Source organism: Anopheles stephensi, chromosome 2 (assembly GCF_013141755.1).
Source record: "Anopheles stephensi strain Indian chromosome 2, UCI_ANSTEP_V1.0, whole genome shotgun sequence".
Taxonomy (NCBI): domain Eukaryota; kingdom Metazoa; phylum Arthropoda; class Insecta; order Diptera; family Culicidae; genus Anopheles; species Anopheles stephensi.
The window spans coordinates 55,780,659-55,805,082 of record NC_050202.1 but is presented as its reverse complement, the minus strand read 5'-3'; the positions used below and the strand labels follow the sequence as shown (position 1 = coordinate 55,805,082).

At 47.6% G+C, this 24,424-nt stretch overlaps 8 protein-coding genes across 11 annotated transcripts; 5 read left to right on the top strand and 3 right to left on the bottom strand.

The window, feature by feature from the left end:
- Positions 1-3,548: 3,548 nt before the first annotated feature.
- On the top strand, positions 3,549-7,882 carry LOC118502906 (solute carrier family 22 member 5-like). The gene is made up of 3 exons (XM_036035627.1): positions 3,549-4,385; positions 5,188-5,460; positions 5,530-7,882. The coding sequence occupies exons 1-3, from the start codon at positions 4,132-4,134 to the stop codon at positions 6,734-6,736; spliced, it is 1,734 nt and encodes a 577-aa protein (XP_035891520.1). The 5' UTR covers positions 3,549-4,131; the 3' UTR covers positions 6,737-7,882.
- Positions 7,883-9,847: 1,965 nt separating this feature from the next.
- On the bottom strand, positions 9,848-11,158 carry LOC118502911 (farnesol dehydrogenase). Its single transcript, XM_036035634.1, has 4 exons — positions 10,690-11,158; positions 10,353-10,615; positions 10,154-10,291; positions 9,848-9,971 (listed from the first exon to the last, which is right to left on the bottom strand). The coding sequence occupies exons 1-4, from the start codon at positions 10,985-10,987 to the stop codon at positions 9,936-9,938; spliced, it is 735 nt and encodes a 244-aa protein (XP_035891527.1). The 5' UTR covers positions 10,988-11,158; the 3' UTR covers positions 9,848-9,935.
- A 902-nt stretch (positions 11,159-12,060) lies between these two features.
- On the top strand, positions 12,061-13,774 carry LOC118502909 (transmembrane protein 183). Its single transcript, XM_036035632.1, has 3 exons — positions 12,061-12,532; positions 12,607-13,283; positions 13,352-13,774. The coding sequence occupies exons 1-3, from the start codon at positions 12,478-12,480 to the stop codon at positions 13,634-13,636; spliced, it is 1,017 nt and encodes a 338-aa protein (XP_035891525.1). The 5' UTR covers positions 12,061-12,477; the 3' UTR covers positions 13,637-13,774.
- On the bottom strand, positions 13,767-14,937 carry LOC118502910 (tRNA (cytosine(38)-C(5))-methyltransferase). Its single transcript, XM_036035633.1, has 2 exons — positions 14,791-14,937; positions 13,767-14,730 (listed from the first exon to the last, which is right to left on the bottom strand). The coding sequence occupies exons 1-2, from the start codon at positions 14,867-14,869 to the stop codon at positions 13,793-13,795; spliced, it is 1,017 nt and encodes a 338-aa protein (XP_035891526.1). The 5' UTR covers positions 14,870-14,937; the 3' UTR covers positions 13,767-13,792.
- Positions 14,938-14,992: 55 nt separating this feature from the next.
- Positions 14,993-15,694, top strand: LOC118502913 (39S ribosomal protein L43, mitochondrial). Its single transcript, XM_036035638.1, has one exon. The coding sequence runs from the start codon at positions 15,083-15,085 to the stop codon at positions 15,641-15,643; it is 561 nt and encodes a 186-aa protein (XP_035891531.1). The 5' UTR covers positions 14,993-15,082; the 3' UTR covers positions 15,644-15,694.
- A 272-nt stretch (positions 15,695-15,966) lies between these two features.
- On the top strand, positions 15,967-17,826 carry LOC118502907 (golgin-45). Of its 2 annotated transcripts, none has more exons than XM_036035628.1 (2): positions 15,967-16,193; positions 16,264-17,826. In XM_036035628.1, exons 1-2 carry the CDS (start codon positions 16,163-16,165, stop codon positions 17,571-17,573), a joined length of 1,341 nt encoding a protein of 446 aa, XP_035891521.1. In that variant the 5' UTR covers positions 15,967-16,162; the 3' UTR covers positions 17,574-17,826. The 2 variants fall into 2 exon arrangements, with proteins under 2 accessions (XP_035891521.1, XP_035891522.1); XM_036035629.1 differs by having other exon boundaries at positions 15,977-16,200; positions 16,264-17,776.
- A 994-nt stretch (positions 17,827-18,820) lies between these two features.
- LOC118502908 (3-hydroxyisobutyryl-CoA hydrolase, mitochondrial) lies at positions 18,821-20,700 on the top strand. Its single transcript, XM_036035630.1, has 2 exons — positions 18,821-19,287; positions 19,366-20,700. The coding sequence occupies exons 1-2, from the start codon at positions 19,285-19,287 to the stop codon at positions 20,521-20,523; spliced, it is 1,161 nt and encodes a 386-aa protein (XP_035891523.1). The 5' UTR covers positions 18,821-19,284; the 3' UTR covers positions 20,524-20,700.
- Positions 20,701-21,080: 380 nt separating this feature from the next.
- On the bottom strand, positions 21,081-24,052 carry LOC118502912 (GTP-binding protein SAR1b). 3 transcript variants are annotated; one of them, XM_036035636.1, is made up of 5 exons: positions 23,799-24,052; positions 22,591-22,764; positions 22,385-22,504; positions 22,097-22,162; positions 21,081-22,029 (listed from the first exon to the last, which is right to left on the bottom strand). In XM_036035636.1, exons 2-5 carry the CDS (start codon positions 22,631-22,633, stop codon positions 21,677-21,679), a joined length of 582 nt encoding a protein of 193 aa, XP_035891529.1. In that variant the 5' UTR covers positions 22,634-22,764; positions 23,799-24,052; the 3' UTR covers positions 21,081-21,676. The 3 variants fall into 3 exon arrangements, with proteins under 3 accessions (XP_035891529.1, XP_035891528.1, XP_035891530.1); XM_036035635.1 differs by having other exon boundaries at positions 22,591-22,761; XM_036035637.1 differs by lacking the exon at positions 23,799-24,052 and adding an exon at positions 23,018-23,737 and having other exon boundaries at positions 22,591-22,761.
- Between the last annotated feature and the right edge of the window lie 372 nt (positions 24,053-24,424).

The window sequence follows — 24,424 nt, the reverse complement described above, 5'->3', positions numbered from 1 at the left end:
GTCATGGATGTTTCCCCCTAAGTTCTGATCCAAACTCCAGCCAGACTAGCTTACCAATTGAATGTTGGTCTCATTAGATTTGAAGGAGTTTTGGAACAAATTGTTAGAATAGCTGAAATTATCGTACTGAAAGGGAGCTTGTTTTGGCGTTAGTAGATCCTAAGTATCTAAATGTCGTAATTTATCAATCGGTTTTTATGGTCCTCTTTTTTAATGTTAAATCGTTTCTTATAATATTTTGAGAAATTTAATGTTACCTACTTCAATGCCAAAATAGCTTCCATGAAGAGTGTCAAAAAGCTCCGCTATCACAACTATGACAATACAGCGTGCATCTATAGGAATTGGCATCAGTGTATAATATAATGCGCCCTGGCACACGTGTCCTGGCGCAAAAATAAAGGTAAAACGTTTGCACAAGAAGCAATAACACAAAAACCTCTTGATCCCGTGCATTAATCGCCCCCAACGCCCCGTACGAACGGACTGGAAATAATTTGACACATCAGTCCTGCCAGGATTTCTGGTCGGACAAAGTCTTACCTCACCTGGTACACCCGGCTTTTGTTCGCTCATCTGCCAAGAACAGGCACCGTGTTGTACTGTTGTGTGCTTTGTAATATCTGCAACCATCTTTGAGCCTCGGTCTCGGTTGCGTTGCGTTGGGCAGGGCATTATTATCCTGCTATGGAATGCGCTCGCTGGGATCATGTGGTTGTGGAGCACAGATGCGTGATGTGTCTGGCAAGGACAAGGTTGAGCAAAAAAACGCACACCCATCCCCACCTCTAGTGCTCTGCTCAGCGATGTGTAATGATGGTACCTAGAATGCTGGGGCATGGGAACAAGAAGAAAAGGATGCTGATGAGTAAAAAGTTTGGGGCGCATTTTTAATTACTTTTACACACCCAAATCAAGTTAAGACTCGGTGCCGGTAGTACCGACCGACCGGGGGCTGGAAAACGTGCCTCGAATGCCTTCAGTTTCGGTTGTGTTTAGATTTTTTGTCTTTCCAAGGAGTCCTACCTTCGGGATCATCAAAACCCCATATGGTTGTGGATGCTCAATTGCCACATTAGTAAGTTAGAAACAAGCCCAAGGAGAGGGGACCCCTAAAAAAATCGTCCAACACAAACATTGGGATAAGGGACTCAATTGTTCTGATTATGACAGAGAATGTTTTACATATGGAGCAGTGTGGAACTCCTAACAAAAAAAAAAATGAGGAGCCAGATGCCTTTATATCCTCCAAGCCGTTTTCGTCCCAACCCGAAGCTCCCGAGGCCACATACGCAATAAAGCTTAAGCACACACAGATGGATGGAGAGCATGCAGGAGAGTTTAGGATTTTAGTTCAGTGTTTCGAGCAGGGGCTTTATTTTGTGTAAGGGGCATTTAATCCGATTCATCAAATAAAAACATTCGGCCCATTTTCGGTCGACCGTTTAATGAGGGCTAAGTGCTGTTGGGGTTGTATGTATGTTGTATGTAGGGGGGGAGCAAAATCCCCCCTATCCCCTAAAACCGGTAGCCATACTCACTCCAAGCTTAAGTCAAGGGCAGTATTGCCCATTTCTCCTTATGATCGGACAGACTGAAACGCTGCCAGGCTTGCCAGGAACGATCGGTGCAAACAGTTGGCAAAGTACAAAACGGAACAACTTTTGGGCTTTAAATAGTATATTTACGGGGTTTCGGTGAAGCTGGTCCCGGGACCAGTATCTCCAAGCAGGAGAGAAAATGTTCAAGGATTGTTGATAAAACTTTTTGCCCCCCGAACTATCACCACTATTCTTGCACGCTTTGTAAGGCATAAGCACAAACGTTCAACGCGCTCGGAAGCCCCGGGTGCCGGTGGCAAGAATCTGTCAGCAAATGTACAATTAAATTTGTTTTTATTGCATTTTAAGAACTAAAAAGCGACTGACCTTTCGCCCGAAGCTGTCGTACGGGATGCACAATCCGGCACATCGGACATTTTATGGTACGGAACGGGGCACACCATCCTCACGAACCGAGTAAACGGTTTACGGATTTCAACTCTTAAATTCCAATTCTGGCAAGAATAGGCGTTGAAGGCGGGGTTGAAGAAAATTCACACACAAATCCTACCGCCCGGCTGCTTGGCAATTCCGTACGAATTCGGACGCCATGAACGACACGACCCGGTGTCACATGTCACATGTGACCATCCGTTACCGCGTTCCCAGAAGCGTAGTTGACGTCGCACCGTCACCTACTGGACCTCAGCTTCCCTTCCCGAGTCAGCGGCCGCTTTATCCACTACTACTCAAAAGTTTAAGAAAATGTTCTCTTTCTACAGCGTAAACTTTCTTCGAAATGGCAGTCATTCCGTACAGTGATTTGGTCACCGTGCCAGGTACGGTCAGTGGCAGATTAAATGCGACAATTTATTGGTTTACTTTTTATCACCTTCGTGGACATCTTTGGCCACGAATGTGTTATGGCGAGCAGTGCCCGCGAGGCCAGTAGTTGATGCTTTTCATTTGCAAATTTTCGGCCAGTTTTCCAAAAGTGGGAGCGAATTACGTGACCGGTTGAAAGTTTTTTGATAACGAAATTTGCATCCACGTCGGGTGGGTATTTTCGCGACTTACATAAGTTTGTAGTTTTTGTTACCTAAATTATGTTACCGAAATTCAAAGAAAATCGTTCTATTTTTCATGAATTTAATCGCTCTTTATTGCAGTGTTAGGCTGGTTATTATACTGTATAAGAGCTTACATTCATTTTCTCATATTTTTTCTCTTTTCATTCGTGTTTAAATATTTTCACCTTTAATTTGATAAGTTTTATGCTTTTTCTAGTTTTGTCTATATGATACTCGGTTATGCTTGCAGGGTTTTATAGTTGATAAGGCAATAGCATCCACTTTTATGGCAGGCTTCTTAGATGAAATGGCAAACAAAGCTTGTTGATATGGAAACGGCTTCAGGTGATAGGGAAATCAAAATATCTTTTATTGCAATGTCCTCAGCTGATATTCTCATAGTAGCCGTTGATATTGCACGCACTTACCCGAGCGCTGTAAGGAACTGTACAATATCATCGGCTACTATGACAATATCATCTGAGGACATTATTCTTCATCTGAATCTGAGGGACTTTAATGTTTTTTTTTATTAACTCCCAGCTACGGTTATTCCATGCTGCCTTTTATTATTTAAATAAATAATAGATTGCTTTTTATATTTTTCTAAAAAAAAATATTCCATCAGTTTAGCTTAAACATAAACTTAGTGTTAAATTTGTAAAAAAAACTCTATTGCTCAAAAATTATTATTATGGAACAAAATGATTTATTGATTGATTGACAATATTGTCCGATTTTTTAGCAAGCATTGAAAGATTGCGATCAGTTTGATTATCTGTACATAAAATGTTTTTTTTTTTTTTGCTAATTCCACTCTCGCGATCATCAGCTTCCGTACGTGGCCAGATTTTTAATTGACCGTACCATAGATTTGTTATAGCTATTTTAACTGAGTCGATTCCACCACCACCACCACTGTCGTCAGTGCACCGAGCTGCATTGACACGCTGCAGCTGAGTGCAGTTGGGCGTGTAGAAAACCACAAACAAACAAACGCAACCCGACCGACGACACCCATCACACCAACACACCCGCAAAACGAACGCTCGCTCAATTACCAAAACCCTCGTGGCTGGCGGGCGGGTTGAAAATTTCGTCGGGTGGTTTTTATCGCTGCATGTGTGTGCGACTGGCCGTGGTGCATCGCTCTCGTAAAATGTTGCACCCAGATGTTACAACTACAGGCTCCGACCGATCGTGAGAGGTGACGTCTTTCGGTTGAGCAGACGATGACACTAGACGTGCCATGGAGAGTGCTGACACTGCAGTCCGTCCCCGTAGGCCGTATCTAGCAGCTCGGCTTAGATGGTCTAAATAGAAAAGAATAATAATTGTGATAAGGTGACGAAACGGTGTGATATCAGCCCTGCTAATGTGAGTGATACGATGTGGTGCTGCTGTTGAAGGCAAAGTTTGGACGCGTGGTTTTCGTTTTCACTCGCGACTGGCAGCTAGACCGAGACACCGTAACCTCGGTCGGGGACAGTGAAAAAGAGTGTACAACCTACGGCAACAAGATGACATCGGATGCGAGTGAAGCTGCCGGATCGGATGCTGCGTTCGATCGCATCATGGAATCTATCGGCAACGATGGTCCGTTTCAGCGGCGGTACAATCTCATCTTCAACGTGATCGCCGTACTGTTCTTTGCGATGTGTGTGGTGAATGTGTTGCTGGTGCTGGCCGTGCCGGATCATCGGTGTGCCATACCGGCCAACGGAACGCACAACGAAACGTACGACGAGCGATGGAAGGAGGCCGTTTATCCCATGTAAGTAGGGGACGACAACGCTGATTAAGTTAGTATGATCGTTGTTGTGCATAAATCAGCTGTGATCGTTCGGTGGAAAGAATTGCTATAGTGTGTGTTAATGTGATGTGATATTATGAAATACTAGAGTTTATTGTACTTTCGAATATGAAAATAATTCACTTAGTTCGTGATGTGATCAATGGAACATTCTCCAATATACTTTAAAAGACTTTCCTTTCACTGATAAAAACACTAATCAAAGGTATTTAACAAACCCAGCTACATTGTAAGTCAGATAAGAGATAGCAAGTTAATCCTGCCGGCACTTCAACTCATCCCAAAAGCACAAGGCAGTAACTTGATATCACACTGATTATGTCAGGGATCGGCAGGCATCTCACTGATGGGATCAGACATAGAACATAGAACTACGATCAGGATATTCCAAACTTTATATGATTTGTAATCGCTTCTCACTCTTACAATGTCTCACTTAAAACCGTTAGAAAATTTGTATGTTAAGAATTCTGAGGACTGTGTAAGGCCACTTTACGTTCCTAGCCGTATACGTTCCAGAACTCTGGTTAAAGTTGATTCACAGCAAATGTAGCTAGTGTTTTGGTGAAGAGATCCCGAGTTCTTTGTGAGAGCTACCGATATTTTCTCACGAGTCTGGCTTTGCCGACCCCTGGGCAAGGTCCAATTATCACACTTATCTTATCGGTTTCGCCGCGAAATTCAACATCTGTTTGATGCAATCTGAGCGCTACGAAATAAAGCTTAAAACTTAATTACTTCTATCATAATTCCTCACCAACAGGGAGTTCAACAGTCGCGGTGAATATGTGCCCAGTTCCTGTCTCATGTACAATTTGTCCTACGACGATGGAACCGATTACACCGCACCAACAAACGACACAGCTACAGTGTCCTGCCTGTATGGATATGACTACGATCGGACGTATTACGATCGAACTCCAGTTACGGAACAGGATTGGGTTTGCGACCGGGAACTCTACGGCACGAACGTGTTCGCGATCGTACGCGTTTCGGAAGTATGTGGGACATTTATTCTAGGTCAGCTAGGTGATCGGTAAGCATCACACAACGAAACTTCCCAATATTACTGGTCTTAAATTAAAATTCCCAACCCGCTTTTCAGGATCGGTCGACTGCCGGTGTATCTGTTCAGCATCGTAACGGCAGCCGTTGGACGAGTGTTTGCCATACTCTCCGCCCGCCATTACTGGCTATTTGCGGTGCTTGCCTTCATCGGTAGCTTCTCCACGAACACCTCCTTCCAATCGCCCCTCATCATAGCGATGGAGATCTCCAAGGATGCTAACCGTGCCGCACTTTCTCTCTGGCAACTGGTCGGCTGGACGGCAGGCGTTTGCCTAGCGCCGCTCATCCTCTGGTGGATGCGCGATTGGACCTGGTTCATGATCGTCACCTCACTGCCCTGTCTGATCTTTTACTGTTTCCCCCGGTACGCGATCGAATCACCCCGATGGCTAGCGAGTCAAGGCCGGTACGGTGCATGTTTGGCTCAGCTCCGAAAAATCGCCACCATCAACGGACAACCGTTCGAACTGACCGAGGAACAGCTTAAGCAGCTCGTGCCTCGTCCAGAGCACGAAAAAACGTACGGCATTGCGTCCCTGTTCAGTGGATGGCACATGAGCAAGCTGACCTGTCTGCTACTGCTCAGCTGGATCTGTAACACCATCCCAACGTTCACCCTGTTCCTGCTCAGCCTTCAGATGGGTGGCAATCCGTTCCTGAACAACTTCTGGCAAGGTGCGGTCGAACTACCCGCCTACCTACTCGGCCAACTGTGCTGCGATCGACTCGGCAGACGGTTTACCAATAGTGGCGCTTTTCTGGCCGCAACCATCGCCTGCCTACCGGTCGTGCTACTAATCCACCGGCCCGGAACCGAGCTCTATGTGACGATGCTCGCGATTGTGGTGAAGTTTTTCGTCTGCATCACCTACTTCGCACTGTACCTTCAGTCGGTCGAGCTGTACCCGACGTCCCTACGGCAAACGGGCACCTCGTTCGGTATCATCGTGTCGAACGTGTTCGGTGCCGTTGGACCGTACATCGTCTATCTCGGCACTAGCCGCGACCTACGATTGCCGTTCGTAGCGATGGGATTGATTATGTTGGTCGGGGCAGCCAGCGCCATCTTTCTGCCCGAAACGCTCCATCAAAAGCTGCCCGAAACGATGGACGAGGGTCGTCAGTTTGGACGTGATCAACGGTTCTGGTCAATTCCGAAGCGTCCAGAACCACCGGCCGACAACCGGCCAGTCAACGAAACGGAACTGCACGAGCTACAAAAACTACACAAACCCGACTCGTAATGTCCCTTGCCGGCGCGTCGAGGTCCGTTCGTACTCCAGCAGTACAAAAACCAAAGATGAAGTCCGATGGTAAGCGTCACGTGCGCTTGCCGGGGTTTTCCGTCCGCGCAAAGATGATGCGGTCGGAACAAAATTTGCGCGAAATATTTTATTGTTACCGTTGCGCTTTTTTTTTATAATCAGCTCCCGTCAACTCCCACCGGAACCATGGAACCACAGGAATGGAAAATTGTGTTCTCGTGTTCGTGGGTAACAACAGCAACGAGTAGAAAAAAACAACAAGCCGGGAACTGCAACTGTGAAAAGTGAAAAAATTAAAATACTTTCCGCACGTTGTTGTAGCCCGGACCGACAACAGCCACACACACACACATCGGACAGCGTTGTACGGTGAATGAAGACGCTTGGAATGCTTTTCAAGTTTTCCCCTAGCTGAGTGAACTGAAAGTTCCAACGCGTTGCAAGCGGCCATAGGGAGTGATCCAGCAGCATCAACCAAAAAGAAAACAACAGCACAGCAACATAACAACAGACTTTGAATAATTTACATTCCACACGAGCGACCAAACCGAACCGAACCACTCGGTCGCTCGGTCGCGGAAAAACGCCGGAGCTCCGGCACAAGCACGGGATTTAGAAGAACCCTGAGCTTCATATCCACAGGACTCGTGGACAGGAACTGGTTTTTGCTGTTACAAAACGTTGGCAACAACTGGGGAGATCCGCACTTCCTCCAGAGACGAGAGAGAACGTGAGGAGAAAGGCTTTCAGCAGCAGCAGCAGCAGCAACACCACAAAACATACGACAAACCGCGTAGTGTGATGTGGTTGCAATACCGGCCAGATGGAAAATAAATAACGCCAAGCATAAAAGTCCAACGGACAGCCAAAGCTGATGTTTTGTTGCCACTTACGCTACACCAAGGTACGATGCTGCATCCAGAATCCGTATGGAAACTAGTGGCGTCTTAAGCAAGTGCTTGATCGTACCTTGGAAGAAGGTTCCACATGATCGCTTGGCTGCACACGACACGAGTGCATGCGTTGAAGTTGAAACACTATTTTACCTCTGTTAGACAGTATTACTCGTACGAATAGCACTAATAAATTATATCAGCTGTACTGCTCAGCACAGTTTGTTAAACTTCCTTGAGAATGTGTCACGGCTGATAGCTGATTTTAAGGATTTTTTTATGTGGTAGTATTGGGTCCTCGCAATCCACTCAACTGTTCAATTATGTTTTGGATTATATTTTAAAGGTACAAAAAAGGACTACGAGAAGAACTATACTCCGGGGTGCCAGTCATGTCATGAGAATGGCACCGTAACGTCCGTAAAGAGAAGGCTCGATAGGCTCAGATTGAGATGATGGGATGACGTGGCTAGGTCCACCGAAAAGGCCGGAATACAGGATTGGTAGACGACGGTGCTCGGCCGTGAATGGTTTCGCGAACTTCTGCAGTAGATCTACTAGGTGTCGTTGTACAGACAAAGTATTACAGCATTATCAGTGGATTTGAAGTAGCTATGGCCTGACAATTGATTGCAACCTTTTCAAGATTCATAGAGGCGAATGAGGCCTCAAAGACCCAAAGCTTCAATAAAAAAAAAGTTTAAAAAAAATCAAGTTTCAGAACATCGTCTCACTTCTGGAGAGCAGCCAAAAAATCTAATTGATTAAAGATTCCAACCTCAGTTCACACTGCTGAGTAGAAATTGATGCTCTCTCTCTCTCTCTCTCTCTCTCTCTCTCTCTCTCTCTCTCTCTGCCGTTGGCTGTTGCTGTTGGGGAGGTCCGGTAGCTGAGGCGATAGCGGCGCCGGTCTTCAAACGGCAGGACTAGGGATCGAACGTTAGACTGGCTAATCCAGCTACGGGTATCATCAAGTCATAGAAAGACAGAAATGCCTAGCCGAGACCTTATGAGGTTGCCAAAGACGAAAAAGACGATCGGCGGATGGCTCTTTGTGAAACTTGGATCCCTCTTTCTTGGCCTAACGACCTCCCACTCGTAGGTCATGCCTGCCATTTCTGGCTTACTATACCTATTGATACCGCATAGTTGGATAGTCAGTCCGGTCTACGGCCCAGATGGGACTTGAACCCCAGTCCTGCCGTGGGAAGACCGACGCCACTGTCGCATCTATTCTATACTATACCAATATTAAATATCAAAATACCGTCCGGGCTACCATCAGATCACCTCTCCAACAGTATTACACCTATTTCGGATTACTTCGGAATCGAAAAGTACTTCTCACACTCATCCATTTCCAGATTCTCCGCCTGCAATCCGACGGTGCATTAGCAGCGCACCATCCGGATAGTGTACCGGGATGTACAAAGTGCCACCGTTGCCGCGCTCGTTGATATAATTCTTTTAATAAAATACGTATCTGCTTCCTTCTGCTCCATAAAATTCTCCCGGGGAGTCGTGCAGCCGTACCGTACCGTGTGCAGTGCGCCATCCGCGATTTCGATGAGGATGAACGTACGAACGAACGCGAAGAACATGACCATTACTTCCGGTTGCATTTGCAATGGCTGTTGCATCAGCAGTGCAGTGTGCAGGTTCTCGCAGGGCACGCCGTATCAACGTTGTGGCGTACAACTCTCTCCACCACTAGTAGTGCAATCGCCAAAATGAACCATCTCTGTGGCCCTGTGTGGCGTGGTGAAATGTGTTCGGTAAGTGTGGCCGATGTTGAAGTGGTAACATTTTTTCTTGTTACCTGTGTTTGTGGAGTACAAGCTGTTATTCATCATTTAGACAAGATATGCGCACAGCTTTTGCCGCACACCACAGTACAGGGCCCTGCATTCAAATTTGGATTATGCTGATTGGCTATCAAACAAACCAGGGTGAATGGGAGCACATGTGAGAAAACGGCGGATTAAAACAGTTTTTCTTTATCTATAGCCAATTGCTAAAAAATCCTTATAGCGCAGGAATTCATTCCCACTAGTAATGCTTACATTGTACTACATAGTATGCAGCCAACTAATTTAATTTCGCATCCGTGTGTAGATCAATGGACAATTCCTTCCATCCGTCAAATTCATTACCATCAATTAGAATAGATTAACCTCATGTCAATAACTAGCTCAGCTGCAGCTCAGTGGATACGCATTCGTGGACAACTTTTATTGAGCAGAACAAACGTGATATAAGGTTGAGGAATATTTAGGCCTGGATGATCATTTCATAGTTGGCATAACAGTTATTTCATCAATCTGTGGGGAAAGAAATCAAATCAACAGAACCTTCAAGATATAGAATAACAACCGGTTCCGATGCTCCACTCAAGCATCAAAACCACAACCTCAACCCGACAGCGATGGTTCCAATCGGTAATCCGATACCATCCCTATACGGGTTGCGTGGTTTAAGCTCCAACGCAAAGTTCTACACTTACACGAACTTCTGGCGGTGTCTCGAGGCAGTGTATGATGCTGGCGGTAATATCCTTGACCTGTAGCTTTGGCAGCCGTTCCGCTAGTGCTGACTCAAACACCTTGATCATATCCGTTTCAACCATACCGGGATGAACATTCTGATCGGGAAGACGCCATAAGTTTAACAACAACTCTTATCCACTAATGAAAACACCTTACCGTCACTTTGATGGGCAACTTGAAGAAGTTGAGCTCTTGCCGTAAAACTTCCGTCAGCCCGACCAGCGCAAACTTGGACGCAGGATACACACCGAACAGTGGCACCGATACGTCCGGGACCCGTTTACCGAGCAAACTGTTGAGCAGCACTATATGGCCGTACGATTCGCGGGTCTTCATGTCGTTTACTATCTCACGGATAAAAATACAAGCTGCCAACACGTTCACGTTAAACGTGTCCCTAAAATCGGATGTTTCGCTCTCTGTGTGTGGAAGGGTACAGATATTACTTCCTGCTTCCTGGCCTTATCCTTAACCTTAACTGTACTCAACTCACGCGTAATAAAATGATAACGATAAATGCCTGCGTTGTTAATCAGCACATCCACTCCACCAAACTCACGGCGTATCCAGCTGAGCGTTTCCATGATTTCTGTCTCACTGCTCACATCACACTTTTTGGCGTAGATCTTGCCCGGCCCGGTAACTTGGGTCGAGAGTACCGTGACTAGCTCGGCCCGTCGCGCTATTCCCACGACGATCATGCCAGCGTTGGCTAGGGCAAGTGCCACATCCTGTCCGATACCTGTACTGGCACCGGTCACTAGTGCCACCTTACCAATCCACTTTTCCATCGTAGGGGCAAAGGGTCGATCTTCACGCGCTGGAGATCACAAGCACAACTGATGCGGATTGGTTCATTGCGCGCGGCTTAAGTATGGTTTCGCTGTACTGCCGCTCTCTGGGGTTGTGAAGAAGTTCGGCACGCGAATGTGCTAGATATTCTTTGAATGAAATCTTGCGTGGAAAGGTAAAATGGTCGTGGCTTTGATCAGAAATTAGGGTAAAGGAGTCGAGAAGCGCCCCCCCCCCCCCCCCCCCTGACAAAATTTGTTATGCACTGTAGGATTTACGCCTGAATGTATGCAATCCGCAGTACACGTTGCGAAAGCTTCACAGTGTGCTTTCAGTGTGGTCAAAAATGGTTGAATAAAGTCGAATGAAATATTGCTTATTATTTGATTGCATCCCCCTCCCTCTGTCCTGTCCATCTATATTGGCTAACAGGAGCTACGAAATAATTTTTGGTCTCGCTAGGAGTGACCAATCAGGCTTACAACATACACGGTGTTCCCGAACTGTAACGGAACATTGGTTCGATGGATACTTGTTAACGGGCATAGATATTCAGAAAAGGAGGAAAAATAAGAATAATAACATTTCAAAACACGTCTTACATTATATATTATCATGCTCTACTCGCAGTCCAGTAACAGTATTAGGGAACAATGCAAAATATTTATATGAAACGAGTTATGACCATACAAAAATCTCACTGTGCAATAAAAATGACAGGTCACAGTGCTGCACACAAAAGATTCTAGAGGGGTAGCTTCTCGAGTCTTTTACCGAAATTAAAATTAGTCAGTTGACATTATATTTAATTCTCCTCATTTCAAAATTTTCGTTCAAAAACCAACGAGTTTTACTGTACTGTTATACTAGCCGTGGTGAAGCACACGTGTCCCATGTTTTGGGTGCGTACCACGTGTTGAAATATTTTTGTGACACAAAATTTGCAAATTTAACAATAAAAAGGGCCCTTTTCCTTTTTTTATATTAGTATCAGAAAAATTGATCCCCCAAAAAATAATCGATGAAAAGAGCGATTTAAAAACTGACATACACTCGCTTCTAAAAACTTTTCAAACAGCAACAATAGATGAAACGTCATCGGGGAAAACGAGAAACGTCAGATCGCGTCAAGATGTAAACAAAACGCAGTGCAACACGATCGTCCAGAAAGATTTAAATTACTATTTTAACACATTTTATAAGCAGTGTACTGTACAATTTCACTGCTTAGTCAAGTTCGGCCAGGTCTTTATATGCTCCAGTACAACTTCAGCAACAACCCACCACAAAATGGTTCATTGAACATTCGTAGCACTCGAAGCCTGTAGTTACATTGCGCTCAGCGTTTCCATCAAATGGATGTTATCTACCTAGTACAACAAAACCACCTTTTGTGATCCGGTTCCAACGCCCGCCTATGTGTTAACGCTTCCGTTCCGTTGACTGCATTCAAGGATCCCACCCTTTTGCGAGACATCCGTTCACGTTCATGGCATTAAGCGTTAAAGTGAAACCAACAAAGAGTCGATCCACGTTCGGGAGAGGTAAGCAAACGGTGTGGAGCGATTTTCTCTACCATCAATAAACACAACGCTCCCATTTTTTTTTCCTTTTCTAGACCCCACCATATACGATTATGCGAATAGTTCCAAATGTTCTAACCGACCGTCGAAGATCAGTTCCAAAATTTCCCTAGCCGAAATCGAGCTAGAAACGGAAGCGCTGGGTGAAGATCCCGAACAAATCGGTGCAGCCGGATGGTCCGGAAAGGAAGATTCCACGCCACCTGCGGTAGTCGCCACCTACAACGACTATCACATCGACCTATGGTTCCTTGTGTCGGAATTTATTCGCCCAGAAGACGTATGCCGATTTGCGCTCATTTGTCGCAAAACGGCAGAGGTCGTGCAGAGTGGCCGATTCTGGACGCAGCTGTACCGATCTTACTATGACCGTTCCGTCGAGATGCCGCCACGCTTTCAACCGGCCAGCATGGTACGGCTGCGTGGGCTACGATCGGCCGTCATACGTTCACTGTACTATCTGTATCCTCCGTTTGTGGAGCGCCTGACGATGGTGTCGAACCGGCATCAGTACCGCGTGATCGGACGACAGCTACTAACGTCGTGGCACAAGCGTACCAAGAACTGCTGGACGTACTGTTTCCGGTTAAAAACATCCTTTAAGCCAGGCAGCCGGCCGGCCCGGTCGGCACAACTACAGCGGGAGAAAAGCTCTCTCGCATTTATGCAGGATATCTACATGAATCCGGAGGAGGGTTGCCAGATCCTGATGGTATGTGGTGCAATTCGTTACGCTTACCAGGAAATTCATCTACAAACTCGTCCCATTCCAAATTCCAGATAACGACCGACTTTCTCAAAGTGATACCGATGTACAACGAGACGCTGTTTGTGAAAAACATTGTGCAAACACTTTCCCAGAGCATGATGCGGTACAAGATTAGCCTGGAGCTGGCCAACTACTGTGGAAAGCGGGTGGACGAGCTTGTGTTCGATCCGGTGCGTAACGTGAGCGTGTTGGATTGGTGGACACCGGAATATTACACCGAAATCGGCAGCCCGCTCGAGGAAGAATCGTCGGCAGCCGAATCCGAATGGACCGACGACTCGGACTGGGACAATTAGAGTGGGGGTCGTCACACCCGCCCCCCCGTTACGCTTGTCTATTTGCTGTGGTTATAGTTTAATCTGATTCGGTTCGGAATATATACAGGAGTGTGTGACCTTTGCACCACGGTCACATGTGACCTATTCGTAAAAGCATCGAACGTTTTGCTTTATTTACAACTCCTGCAATAATGTGCCGACCACAAGTACGTTAATGCTGTTGCCCAACACACGATAGCGTTGCTTGTTTGTCACTGTTCCCGGGAAGCTAAACTGCTCGGGAAAGCTCATCAAACGAGCCACCTCCTTGGGGGTGAAGTAACGCACGCCCAGTTCCTGCAGAAGTGCTATCTTCCGATCCTCGTCGGCGGCATTCATCGCAAGGGAGTAAATGTTGTCGAAATCTTGTTTCGCTAGTGGACAGTACACGGAACCGGTACCTTCCGCGTAGTGTGTATACGCTTTCGTGAAGCACATGGAGTTGGTTGATTCCGGCGTGCAAACGTCCATCAGGGGAAGGTGCTTAAGCAGTGCTGCGCTTTTCAAGGCATACGGTTCCAGTTGTTCCTGGTCCTTTTCCACCATCGTTCCTATACTAGCTTGCTTGGTTTTGTGACGATCTTCCGGTTGGACGATTATTTCTTCACTTTTCCATTTAAAATCCATTCCTTTTCGTTTCGCGATGCAATAGTACCGGTGTCTAGTGTTGGGCACACCGAACTGATGCGGTGATAGAATGTACTCTTGCCAGTGAAAGCCGGCCTGCTCCAGGCGTGTTTTGTACATTTCACATGCTTGTGATTTTTCAAATCCTTTCACATTTTCCATCAGTATAAAGTTCACCAGCGGTATCTTGTCGAGCAGATCGCAAATGTGCCGAAACGGATCGGTACGTCGATCGTTGATGTCGTTGAATTTTCCATTCCTCGTGAACGGTTGGCACGGTGGAGACATCAGTATTGTGTCCACCTTTAGTTTGGTAATTTTCTCTCCACTGAGGCTCAGTATGTTGCCATTGCGGACCGTTTTGTCGCCAAAGTTGTGGCTGTAAACCGAGTTTGCGATAGGATTCACGTCGATTGCGGATGCGATGGTGAACGGTTTGCCAGCGTCTTTGGAGATAAGATAAAGTGTAAAGTACAAACTGAATCATCTTTCAGTAAACAACTTACACTCCAATGCCATCCGCATTCCACCGATCCCGCTGAAAAGTTCCAGCACCGTGCGGGTGTTTTCCTTCGGCCCTTCCATCGTTTTGAAAGCGTGGAAATTGAATTGTTTTGTTTTCTCTCTCTCTCTCTCTCTCTGTCTCTCTCACCCCGATGTAAACAAACCGCTCCAGCTGTCAGTTTCCATTGACAGCTTGCGTCTGTTCAGTTTGACGTTTCCCAACACGACTTGTTGTTGTCTGCAGCCGGTGTGCTTGCTCGTGCGTGCGTCCGTGTTGTTTTTCGCCCTGAAAAGATGTCCAATTCACATTTATTTCTTAAATCCGGGTTTCCCCGAGCACCGCTACAGAATGGAATCGGTCGGTACGTGTGCCAGCTGCAGCGCATCACCCTAAAGTACTGTAAAACCAGCGGTTCCAGCAAGGGAATGCGTGAGTTCCTCGAGCACGAGCTGGTCGACTTTAGCCGCACCAATCCCGGTGTTGTGGTGTACGTGAAACCCCGCCGGCACCGGACTGCCGTGATGTCGGCCGAATTTTTGAACGGGGAGAAAACGTGGATAAACTGTCGCAACAATACGCGGGACGAGATATCGAAATGGATCCAGGTGCTGAAGCAATCGAACGGCCAGTCGGAGGAGATGCGCTTACGTAAACACTGGCACACGGACGTGCCGAGTGTGCAGGGTGCTTGGACACCGTTTACCCATCGCCATCCATCGGCCAACGTGACCGAGTTCCCGAGCAAGCAGCTGTCGAAACTGAAGGAGGACGAACCGAGTGCTACCGAGAAGCTGCTCGAGCTGTATATGGCGCAACGGAACAAAACTGCAGCGAGCGGGTCAGAAGCGAAATAGTGAATAGTTTTCATTGAATTACTTTGCAATAAACGATTAGTAGTAGTGCAAGGGTTTGTTACATTATTTAGTTGCATAAAAAAGGCAAACCGAATAGTAGTATGACCGGTAATGCACATGGGAATTGGACCGTTCTGTTTGTTTAGGTCCAATCACTAAGTTATTGCTAGTTGAATTCCTAGATATATTAGGAAGCTCTTTAGAGCAAAGCATTTACAGTTGAATCCAAATTTTCCTTCCCATGAGAAAATCTTTCAAACAGCATTAGGCAAAACACCAGCCCATGCAAGTTGAAGTTGCCGTAGAAACGTCAAAAATAGTTTTTTCTCTCTCTTTGGCGCTGTCAGCTCGTCTATTTACAACTTCCAAAGAACACCTAATGTCAACAACAGCTGAGTTCGCGTCACAACAAATTGGTGCAAAAATTCTACAAAGTGATTACTAATCCCGTGCGATAAGAGTCGCAGATCGTCGATTGATTTACGTGAACCTTAGCTAATCTACAGCATCCGGAACCGCATGTTTTCCAAATCCAGCACAATGGATACGGGTAAAATGTGTGCAGACATGACCTACTTGCTGGTCCTTTTGCTAATCATGACTCTCTCTCGCCCGTACAGCCCGCCGTACCGAGGGCGATGGAATGGAAACTGAGGAACTGACTGGATCGTTCACCGCCAAACGACCGTCCCTATCATCCAGCGCATCATCCACCACACTGATACCGTCGGCAGACATCAAACTGCCGGCCAATTTTTCTATCGAACGACTACTGCCACACTCAGGATCGAACCCCGTGTACCGACCGACCGAACTCGTTACCGGTGGAAACAACTCGCTGGCCGCGATTGTACCACGGGGCAAAGTGTTCAACCTGGTGCCACGACTCGTGTCACCCGGTGGACGACCGAAGCTGTCCACGATGCACCACAAAGAGCCAAAGTTTGTACCGTTCGAACCGTACAAAGGTGCCGTCACGCCGATCATACCCGGGCGCAACCACATCCCAGGTGGTGGAACGCGCGTCAAGCTTACCAATCGTAACAATTTAGACCTAAGCGTGCTCGTCTCACAGATGTCCACCATCGCGGACAAGGAGCTGCGCAGCAAGATGCTGCCTTCGTCGGAAGACGAAGCGAAGCAACGGTACGAGCGTGAGCTGGAGGAACTACGCAAAGAGCGAGACTATTTTCAGGGCCAGTTAAAATTTCAGGCACAGGTAAATGCGGAACTGAAAAATCTGCTCGTGGCAGCCGTTGGCGAGGATTTGCAAACGAAGGTGAACGTGTTGACCGAGGACAAGCTGCATCTGGCGCGCAAGTTGCTTAACTCGGCCGAAAATCTATCATCGCACACCGAACAGATCGAGTTCTTGGCCGGCCAGAGCGAGGTGTGGCGTAGCAAGTTTTTGGCCAGCAGCTTGATGGTGGAAGAGTTGGCCCGCTGGAAGGCGAGCCTGTTGCAGCGCAACGGACTGCTGCTTGCGTCGAACAAAGAACAGCTCGAGGTCATTTCGAAAGCGCGAGAAATGACCGTCGACGTGCTGAAGCATTTGCGCTTCCTGGCCAATGAGAAGGAACCGCTCCAGCTGCAATCGGCCACCATACTTGATCTGGCGTCCGAGTGCGTCAACATATCGCAGCAGCTGGCGCTACAGCATTCCGCCCTCGGGATGCCAACCAATCTGGACGGATTGAAGGCGCTCGAGAGCATGACGGATGCGGAGAAGCTGGCTGTGCAGGCGCTACAAAATTCGCACCAAGCGTTGGTGCCGACCGATGAAGCATTTCGCGCGATCGTTGGCCAAGCATTTCCCTCCATTCATTCGTTAAAGCAACAGTCGGACTCGTCGCTCCTGTCGACTGGTTCGGAAGGCTTTGAGGTAATCACCAAACCGGACCATGATTCGTTCGGCGAGCAAGCGCATTGAAATGCCATGCTCTATCGGTTGTGCGTGTGCGTGAGGATCGTTTTGTTAAGCCAGCTCGACAGTTCAGTGCAATCAATGCGGGTTCAGCATTCGGGAATCTTTTTTATACTAATCCTTAGGAACTCTATATAAACCACTTATACATAAACAAAGCAATAAATCGTGACGAAACTGCTGAATAATTATTGGTCTTGAGCATAGAATTTAGAAATTAATTAAACACTGAGCATAGAATATAAAAGCCGCCCAACTCGTAGGTTGTTGAGATAATTCAAGTACCGTGAAAGTGTCCGATTAGTTAAGGGAGTTAAATATTTAAAGCAATCTTAGTTCAGAATAAGCTTCAGAAGCGTTCAGACGAGAACGAAAGTGGGACGACAAAGGGACATTGTAGTCGAACAGATGATACGAACTGTCGAAGTCCGAGAGCGCTCTAAGAAGAGGTTCATTTGAACCGTAACGCGTATGGCGGGATGGGATGTATAAAGGAGGTCTGTCACGTTGATAGCGGGATGGGGCGTAGAGAGGGATAGCTGATAGAAGGGATGATCAACATCTAGGTCATGGGAGAGGAGGCTGGCAATGAAGCAAGACCGGAAGTGGGAATGTCGAGTTGCAATGGGTCTAGGGTCAAACCCTAGAAGCCGACAGCGAACAGGATATGATGGGAGAGCCATTTGAAAGCCAGTAAGGAAGCGACGAATAGCTGCGCGGGTGAATCTTCGCTGCACACTCTCCAGTCTGGCCATTGCGGTCGAGCCAAACAACGGCGGCCTAATTCAGAGTGGATCGAACCCAGCAACAATACAAGGCCCTTAGGCAGAGTTCCGGGGTCTCTGAGTTCGGAGGAAAGTCTGACAATCAGGCCCAAGGATTTGTTGGACTGGGCAATCACATGGTCAACATGAACACGAAACGACATCGTCGATGTTGTCGGCGTCTTCGACGAAGGACCGACGTGGACGGATAGCGCCTCGATGAGTATTAGTGTGGTCCATCTTCCGGAAGTTGAAACCTGGAGTGGCACGGGTTGGCCGCGGGCTATAGGTGGCATATTCGCGATTATAAGCTCCAAGGCTGGATGGTGAGGGTCCAATGGCAGGATTGGACAGGGCGAGCTGCTTTCACGTTCGCAAATATCAGATCGAGCTGGCGATCGCGGTGGTTTACAACCCCTGATAATTGTAATAGGCCGTTGAAGACCATGCCATCGATGAGAGAGCTGGAACCGGGCGATGAGCGAGTCGGGAAGGAATGAGGTGGCGGTAAGGTAACTGGGTGCCATATTGGGTTGGCAAACAACTGCTCTTCCCAAGAAACGGTTCAGAGGACTCCTGGTGCGACTGGTGACCTAAAACTTCCCTTTGCCCTGAGCGATCGGTGGTTGTAGTGATTGCACCCACCCTGTGCTTGCATCTCCCCTTCGCTGCCGTCAACTCCCTTCCCTCCCTCCTACTTTCCATTACCCTACCTTCGCCAAAGTGACGTTTACTTATCAACCACCGACGACGCAGGCAATAAACATCGGTCGAAAACACACGCGACGTCACGCCGCTTAGCTGCTGGGGTGAAGAAATTAAATCAAGTAGGCCCTGCCCGCTTAGCTACAGGCGCACCACCAGTTGCATAATCGCGGAAACCATCGACAGCTGTGAACCGGACCGGTACAATCTTCTTCCTCTCTCTCTCTGTTGGCAAGCAAACGAATACGATGGTAAGGCAAACGCAAAACCCCGATTCGACGGTCATTAGGTATTCCTTCAACCCCCTCGTCCGTTTTATCCATTTGTAGCTGCGTACAATTGCGGTACGCGCTGCCGGTCTGACCCGATCGGCGCACCTGGTTCCAAGCGTTTGCCGTGCGATGTCTACCGATAGCAGCAGCAGCAGTTTGGTGCTGACGGACGAGGTTGGCAGCAAGGGCGTGATAACGCTAAACCGTCCGAAAGCCCTGAACGCCATCAATCTGGAGATGGTCCAGCTCATCTACGGTGCCATGAAACGGTGGGAAAATACCAAGAGTCTCGTCATCGTGAAATCGGTCGGCGAGAAAGCTTTTTGTGCCGGTGGCGATGTACGTGCCATCACGGAAACGAGCAACGTGGAGCTGGCTCGGAAGTTTTTCAGCACCGAGTACGGCTTGAATGCACTGATCGGATCGTACCGGCCGACGTACATTGCGTTCATCGATGGCATTACGATGGGCGGTGGGGTGGGGCTGTCCGTGCACGGCAAGTATCGTATCGCAACCGAGCGTACCATGTTTGCGATGCCCGAAACAGCGATCGGACTGTTCCCGGACGTTGGTGGTGGTTATTTCTTGCCACGGCTGGAAGGACGGTTGGGGCTGTACCTGGGCCTGACCGGGTACCGCCTGAAGGGACGTGACGTACACAAGGCCGGTGTGGCAACGCACTACGTGGAAAGCAAAAATTTGCCAGCCCTGGAACAGCAGCTGCTGGCCACAACGAGCGCTACCGAGGTGGAAAGTGTGCTGGACCGGTTCTCGGAAAGCAAGGACGCGGGCGTTGAATTTGTGCTGGCCAAACATCTACGCCAGATCGACGAATGTTTCGGTGCACCGACGGTTGAGGGTATTTTCAAGAGGCTGGAAACGGATGGAAGCGAATGGGCTCAAAGTACGCTCAGCACGCTGCACAAGATGTCCCCGACGTCGATGGTCGTGACGCAGAAGCAGCTCGAGCTGGGCGCCAAAATGGACCTGAAGACGTGCCTGAAGATGGAGTACCGGTTGGCGGTGCATCATGCGATTGATAGCGATTTTAAGGAGGGCGTTCGTGCGATGTTGGTTGACCGTGACCAGAAGCCACGCTGGAAGCCGGCCACACTGGCCGAGGTTGATCCGGTGCGGATCGAAAAGTACTTTGGCCCGTTGCCGGATGGTAGCGAGCTGCAGTTTGAAGATGATGGACCGAAAGCTTCTTTGTAGAGAGAGAGAGTGAGAGAGAGTGGGCAGGATACAGGGCGCCGGAACTCGTAAAAAGTGCATTTACTAGCAAGTAAGACGAAAGCGAACAGCAAAGCTGTGTCTCTTTTAAACCTATTTCCACGCGAAACCCGAAAGACAAGTGAATAAAGGAGGAAATCCCGGATTTTCTAAACAATACTTTTCCTTCGTGCTTTTCGGATCACATCACGCGGTTAAATCATTTCTTTGTTCGTTTCATCCATTTTTATGTTTTCTTTAAATGTTGTGTGTGTGTGTTTTCATCTCATTCCCCAACAACCCTTCCCCATTTCGGTTCATCGCCCTTAAATGTTGCCTTGCATTGCAGCAGCGTATGTCTTTCATCGAGTGCATTCGTTTGGTGGAAATGGTTGATTGTTCGAATTGTAATGAATGGAAATAGCGATGCATGAAGGCGCAGTAATAGAACCTTTAAAAAAACCGAGACAGAAATGCCCTAAAAATCCGGAAAACTAATCAGTGATGTTCGCCGCGGCCGGTTCGGTCTCGGTAGGGTAGGTAAATATAAAGAATTCATATATGTGCAAACGGGTTGGAACGATTGATCGTGTGTTCCGCTGGTCTATTTTCCGATCGACGAATAGATTTCGTTTTTTTTTACAGCAAAAGCGGGAATGCTTCCTGTGTTCCTTGGCGCCAAGCGCACGCTGCTATTCAATTAATTTAAAACCTGCTCTTTCTCTCTCTCTCTCTCTCTCTCTCTGCCTCGCTCTATCTGTCTCCGGCACTGCTATACCAACATCTACACAATCCACAGTACAAAGCTCGGATTTCCTTCATCAGAAAAGAAAAACCAGAACCCCCTGCCGATTCGTATCTTATTGGAAAATTGGAAATAATATGTTTATATCCTGCACGCGTACGTGTGTAAGTGTTTGTTTGTGTGTAGGTAAGTAATAAGACTTTCGGCTTCTTGTTGTTGTTGTTGTGTTTTGTTTGTTTGCATTGTTTTTCCTTGCGTTTTCCCATTTTCTGGTTCCACGGACGTTCACTCACACACACCCCCCATCGCCTCGTAAAAAAAAACCCCTTTGATACCCGAGAGACGAGACAAACAAAAAACGTACGAACGAACGAACGAACGAATTGCTATGATACTGTCGCACACACTCTATTAGTCGATGTACTGGGCTAACCAACGGAACCCTTCGCCGTAACCCTGCCGCTTCAGCACGGAGCACATGAACAGCTCGAGCGGACGGCCGGGCAGCTCGGAGCGTGGCACCTTGCCCTTGCCGGTGGTCAGCTGATACAGTGCGAAGTAGTTGCGCAGCTCGTCCTCGCTCGCCGCGCCCGGTTTGTCGATCTTGTTGCCGAGGATCAGTACCGGGCAGTTGGATAGTGCTTCGTCGGTGAGCAGTGAGTCCAGCTCGTTTTTGCTCTCGGTGAAACGGCCCCGGTCCCACGCATCGATCAGAAACACGATCGCGTCCACCGCCGGGAAATAGTCCTTCCAGACGCGTCGTGCTGCAATGAGGGAAAATGGTTAGTGTGTTGTTTCCCCCTGGTTGTGACGTAGCTCCTGCCCGAATACCTTGCGTGTGTCCACCCAGATCGAAGGTTGTGAAGCGCATATTTCCTATGGACAGTTCTTCCGAAGCTAGAACGGTAAAGCGCCCGTGTTGTATAAAATGCATTCTTTAAAGCGATTACGCAGCTGTTTCTCAGCTCATAAAGCAAGTGTCTCCATGTTTTAACATTCTTCAGCAACAGTAAGACGTAGCTTACTGCGATTGTGTGTGTGTTTTGTGGGTAGCGCTGGTGACACTTGCTGTACGGAGTGAAAAATCACTGCACTATCATTGGCGGTGGCCACACTCACTTGGATGAAGCGTTGGGACATGCTGTGCCAGTCTGTCGTCCTTCAGCATGTGTAGCAGTGTTGTTTTACCAGCATTGTCTAGGCCGAGGAAGAGCAATTTACCCGACTTTTTCCATAGCCCTACAAAGGAAACGCGAAACGATCAGTAGGCGGGGATTGCGCTGTGGCGTACGCTTGTCCCCCAGTCTCGGGCACGACACACTTACCTAGGTAACCTAGAACGCCGGTGAACCAGTCCCAGATGAACATTTTGGCAATGTCACACTAGCCCGCTTTTAGCCTGGGTACGACGACGCTCGAACGGATGGGAATCCAAAAATATCTACCACCCTGGCACACGCTCCCCGACGGCCAAACAAACACAAGCCGTTAACGCACTGCTGTGTGCATGCAGCCGCCCAGCGAGAACAACCATGGAAACGGAAGAGACAAGAACAATTGATTACAAACATTAGCGATCGCGATTCATTCCTTCACTTTCGTGATGACGATGATGATGATGATGATGGGGCAGATTTTCGCGGTCACCAACGCGGGCTGCGCATTATACTATTGTTGCCGTTAAAGGCGGCGTTAGAATGTGTGTGCTTTAAGACACCATTGATAAGGTGAATAAATAAAATGACCACACACACGATAGGGTTACTTTGCGTATCCGATGCATGCGTGTATAGAATGCGCGCACGTCCTGCTGGGTTCCTGCTGTCAGTGTGTACGTGATCGTTCCGGGCTCGCAATCGAGCATGATTTCTGCTTTACCGTCGCCACTAATGAACTTTACCCTTTTTCCTTTGTGTTTTGCAACGAACGCAGCCTGCTGCGTTCAATTTTATAACCTCTTGCCCGTCTGTCCGTTTTTTTCACTATTGCTGTCCCGTATTGGTACGCTAATTACCATACCACATACATAACTCAACCATCCCACTGGTAGCATTTTTGGCCCAATTTCCTACCACCACCTCTATTTGAAACGGGGCTGAATTTTATCTGCATCACACATACGTTTATCTATTGCCACCTTGAACGATGAAATGTTTCGATTAAGCACTTGAACTTGAAAGAAGAGGTACTTCATTAAGGGTTTTAAGTTGGTTTTATATACGTGGAACACAGACGGACGGACGGACGTACGATGCTCCCAGGACGACCTCGATCGTATATACCCTCCTCCTTTCCTTCGCAGCCACGACGCGTCATTAACTTTCGAGACAACGGCGTAACGCACATACAAATTTCATAACGGCAAGCCTATGGCGGTGCAAGACGTGCCCAAAACGGCTTAGATGAGGAGGGTCGAGATTTGATGAGCCACAACAGCGTACACTGCAAGTGAACGTGTCGCTACCGACCGAAAGCTTACTCCTGGCCAACACAGCACCAACATCAATTTCTGCTTCACCGAAAGCATACTCACCAAACACCCCGGGGGAGAAAGTTCACCGACGAAACAGGTTTAGCCTTTGGTCGGGGCAGGAACGTGTTTTCACGAAATCGTGCAAATGCGTGATGAAGATGCGGAAGCAAAATTGATCACACACAGCCCGTGAATTTCACGACACACACGCACCACCTCCTTTTTTGCCACTCGTTCTTCTCCAGCTTTTTCTCTTCTTCTTCTGCTGTTTGACGTATCAAAACCGTTCGCGTCACCGGCCGAGGTGTATACACACACTGCTGTCAAGCGGGCTGGGCCGGGTTGTGTCACTTTGAAAAGGGTGTAGAAATTATTATTTTTTAATTTCACCAAAAAACACTTTTGCGGCCAAAAATTAGTTTCGAAATATTTTTTACGTTTCATAAGGTGAGTGATATTATTTTGAAATATTAATTTGAATTTTTCAAGTTTCTAGGCAGTTGTCTTTTGCTGTTTTCGATGACCACCAAGAGCGCCTTTTTCACAAAATATCTTTTAATTTGCTCAAATTTATTTTTCTTTCCCGTAAAAAAAGCCAAAAATTGTGCAAATCTGTTGCTCATTCCTTTGCATTCCTCCTTCATTCTGCTCCCATACACTATGCATATAACACCCTTGACCAATAC

Bases quoted from the DNA above. Each gene is read 5' to 3' on its own strand.
- LOC118502906 (XM_036035627.1), top strand. From the start codon at position 4,132: ATGACATCGGATGCGAGTGAAGCTGCCGGATCGGATGCTGCGTTCGAT. The intron at 4,386-5,187 runs GTAAGTAGGGGA...CCTCACCAACAG, and splicing joins AAGGAGGCCGTTTATCCCAT to GGAGTTCAACAGTCGCGGTG. The intron at 5,461-5,529 runs GTAAGCATCACA...CCCGCTTTTCAG, and splicing joins CTAGGTCAGCTAGGTGATCG to GATCGGTCGACTGCCGGTGT.
- LOC118502911 (XM_036035634.1), bottom strand. From the start codon at position 10,987: ATGGAAAAGTGGATTGGTAAGGTGGCACTAGTGACCGGTGCCAGTACA. The intron at 10,292-10,352 runs GTAAGGTGTTTT...CTTCCCGATCAG, and splicing joins AGTTGCCCATCAAAGTGACG to AATGTTCATCCCGGTATGGT. The intron at 9,972-10,153 runs GTAAGTGTAGAA...CTTTCCCCACAG, and splicing joins AGACACCGCCAGAAGTTCGT to ATTGATGAAATAACTGTTAT.
- LOC118502909 (XM_036035632.1), top strand. From the start codon at position 12,478: ATGGCATTAAGCGTTAAAGTGAAACCAACAAAGAGTCGATCCACGTTC. The intron at 12,533-12,606 runs GTAAGCAAACGG...TTCCTTTTCTAG, and splicing joins TCGATCCACGTTCGGGAGAG to ACCCCACCATATACGATTAT. The intron at 13,284-13,351 runs GTATGTGGTGCA...TCCAAATTCCAG, and splicing joins AGGGTTGCCAGATCCTGATG to ATAACGACCGACTTTCTCAA.
- LOC118502910 (XM_036035633.1), bottom strand. From the start codon at position 14,869: ATGGAAGGGCCGAAGGAAAACACCCGCACGGTGCTGGAACTTTTCAGC. The intron at 14,731-14,790 runs GTAAGTTGTTTA...TTATCTCCAAAG, and splicing joins AATGCGGATGGCATTGGAGT to ACGCTGGCAAACCGTTCACC.
- LOC118502913 (XM_036035638.1), top strand. From the start codon at position 15,083: ATGTCCAATTCACATTTATTTCTTAAATCCGGGTTTCCCCGAGCACCG.
- LOC118502907 (XM_036035628.1), top strand. From the start codon at position 16,163: ATGTTTTCCAAATCCAGCACAATGGATACGG. The intron at 16,194-16,263 runs GTAAAATGTGTG...TCGCCCGTACAG, and splicing joins ATCCAGCACAATGGATACGG to CCCGCCGTACCGAGGGCGAT.
- LOC118502912 (XM_036035636.1), bottom strand. From the start codon at position 22,633: ATGTTCATCTGGGACTGGTTCACCGGCGTTCTAGGTTACCTAG. The intron at 22,505-22,590 runs GTAAGTGTGTCG...TTTCCTTTGTAG, and splicing joins CGGCGTTCTAGGTTACCTAG to GGCTATGGAAAAAGTCGGGT. The intron at 22,030-22,096 runs GTATTCGGGCAG...CCCTCATTGCAG, and splicing joins TCTGGGTGGACACACGCAAG to CACGACGCGTCTGGAAGGAC.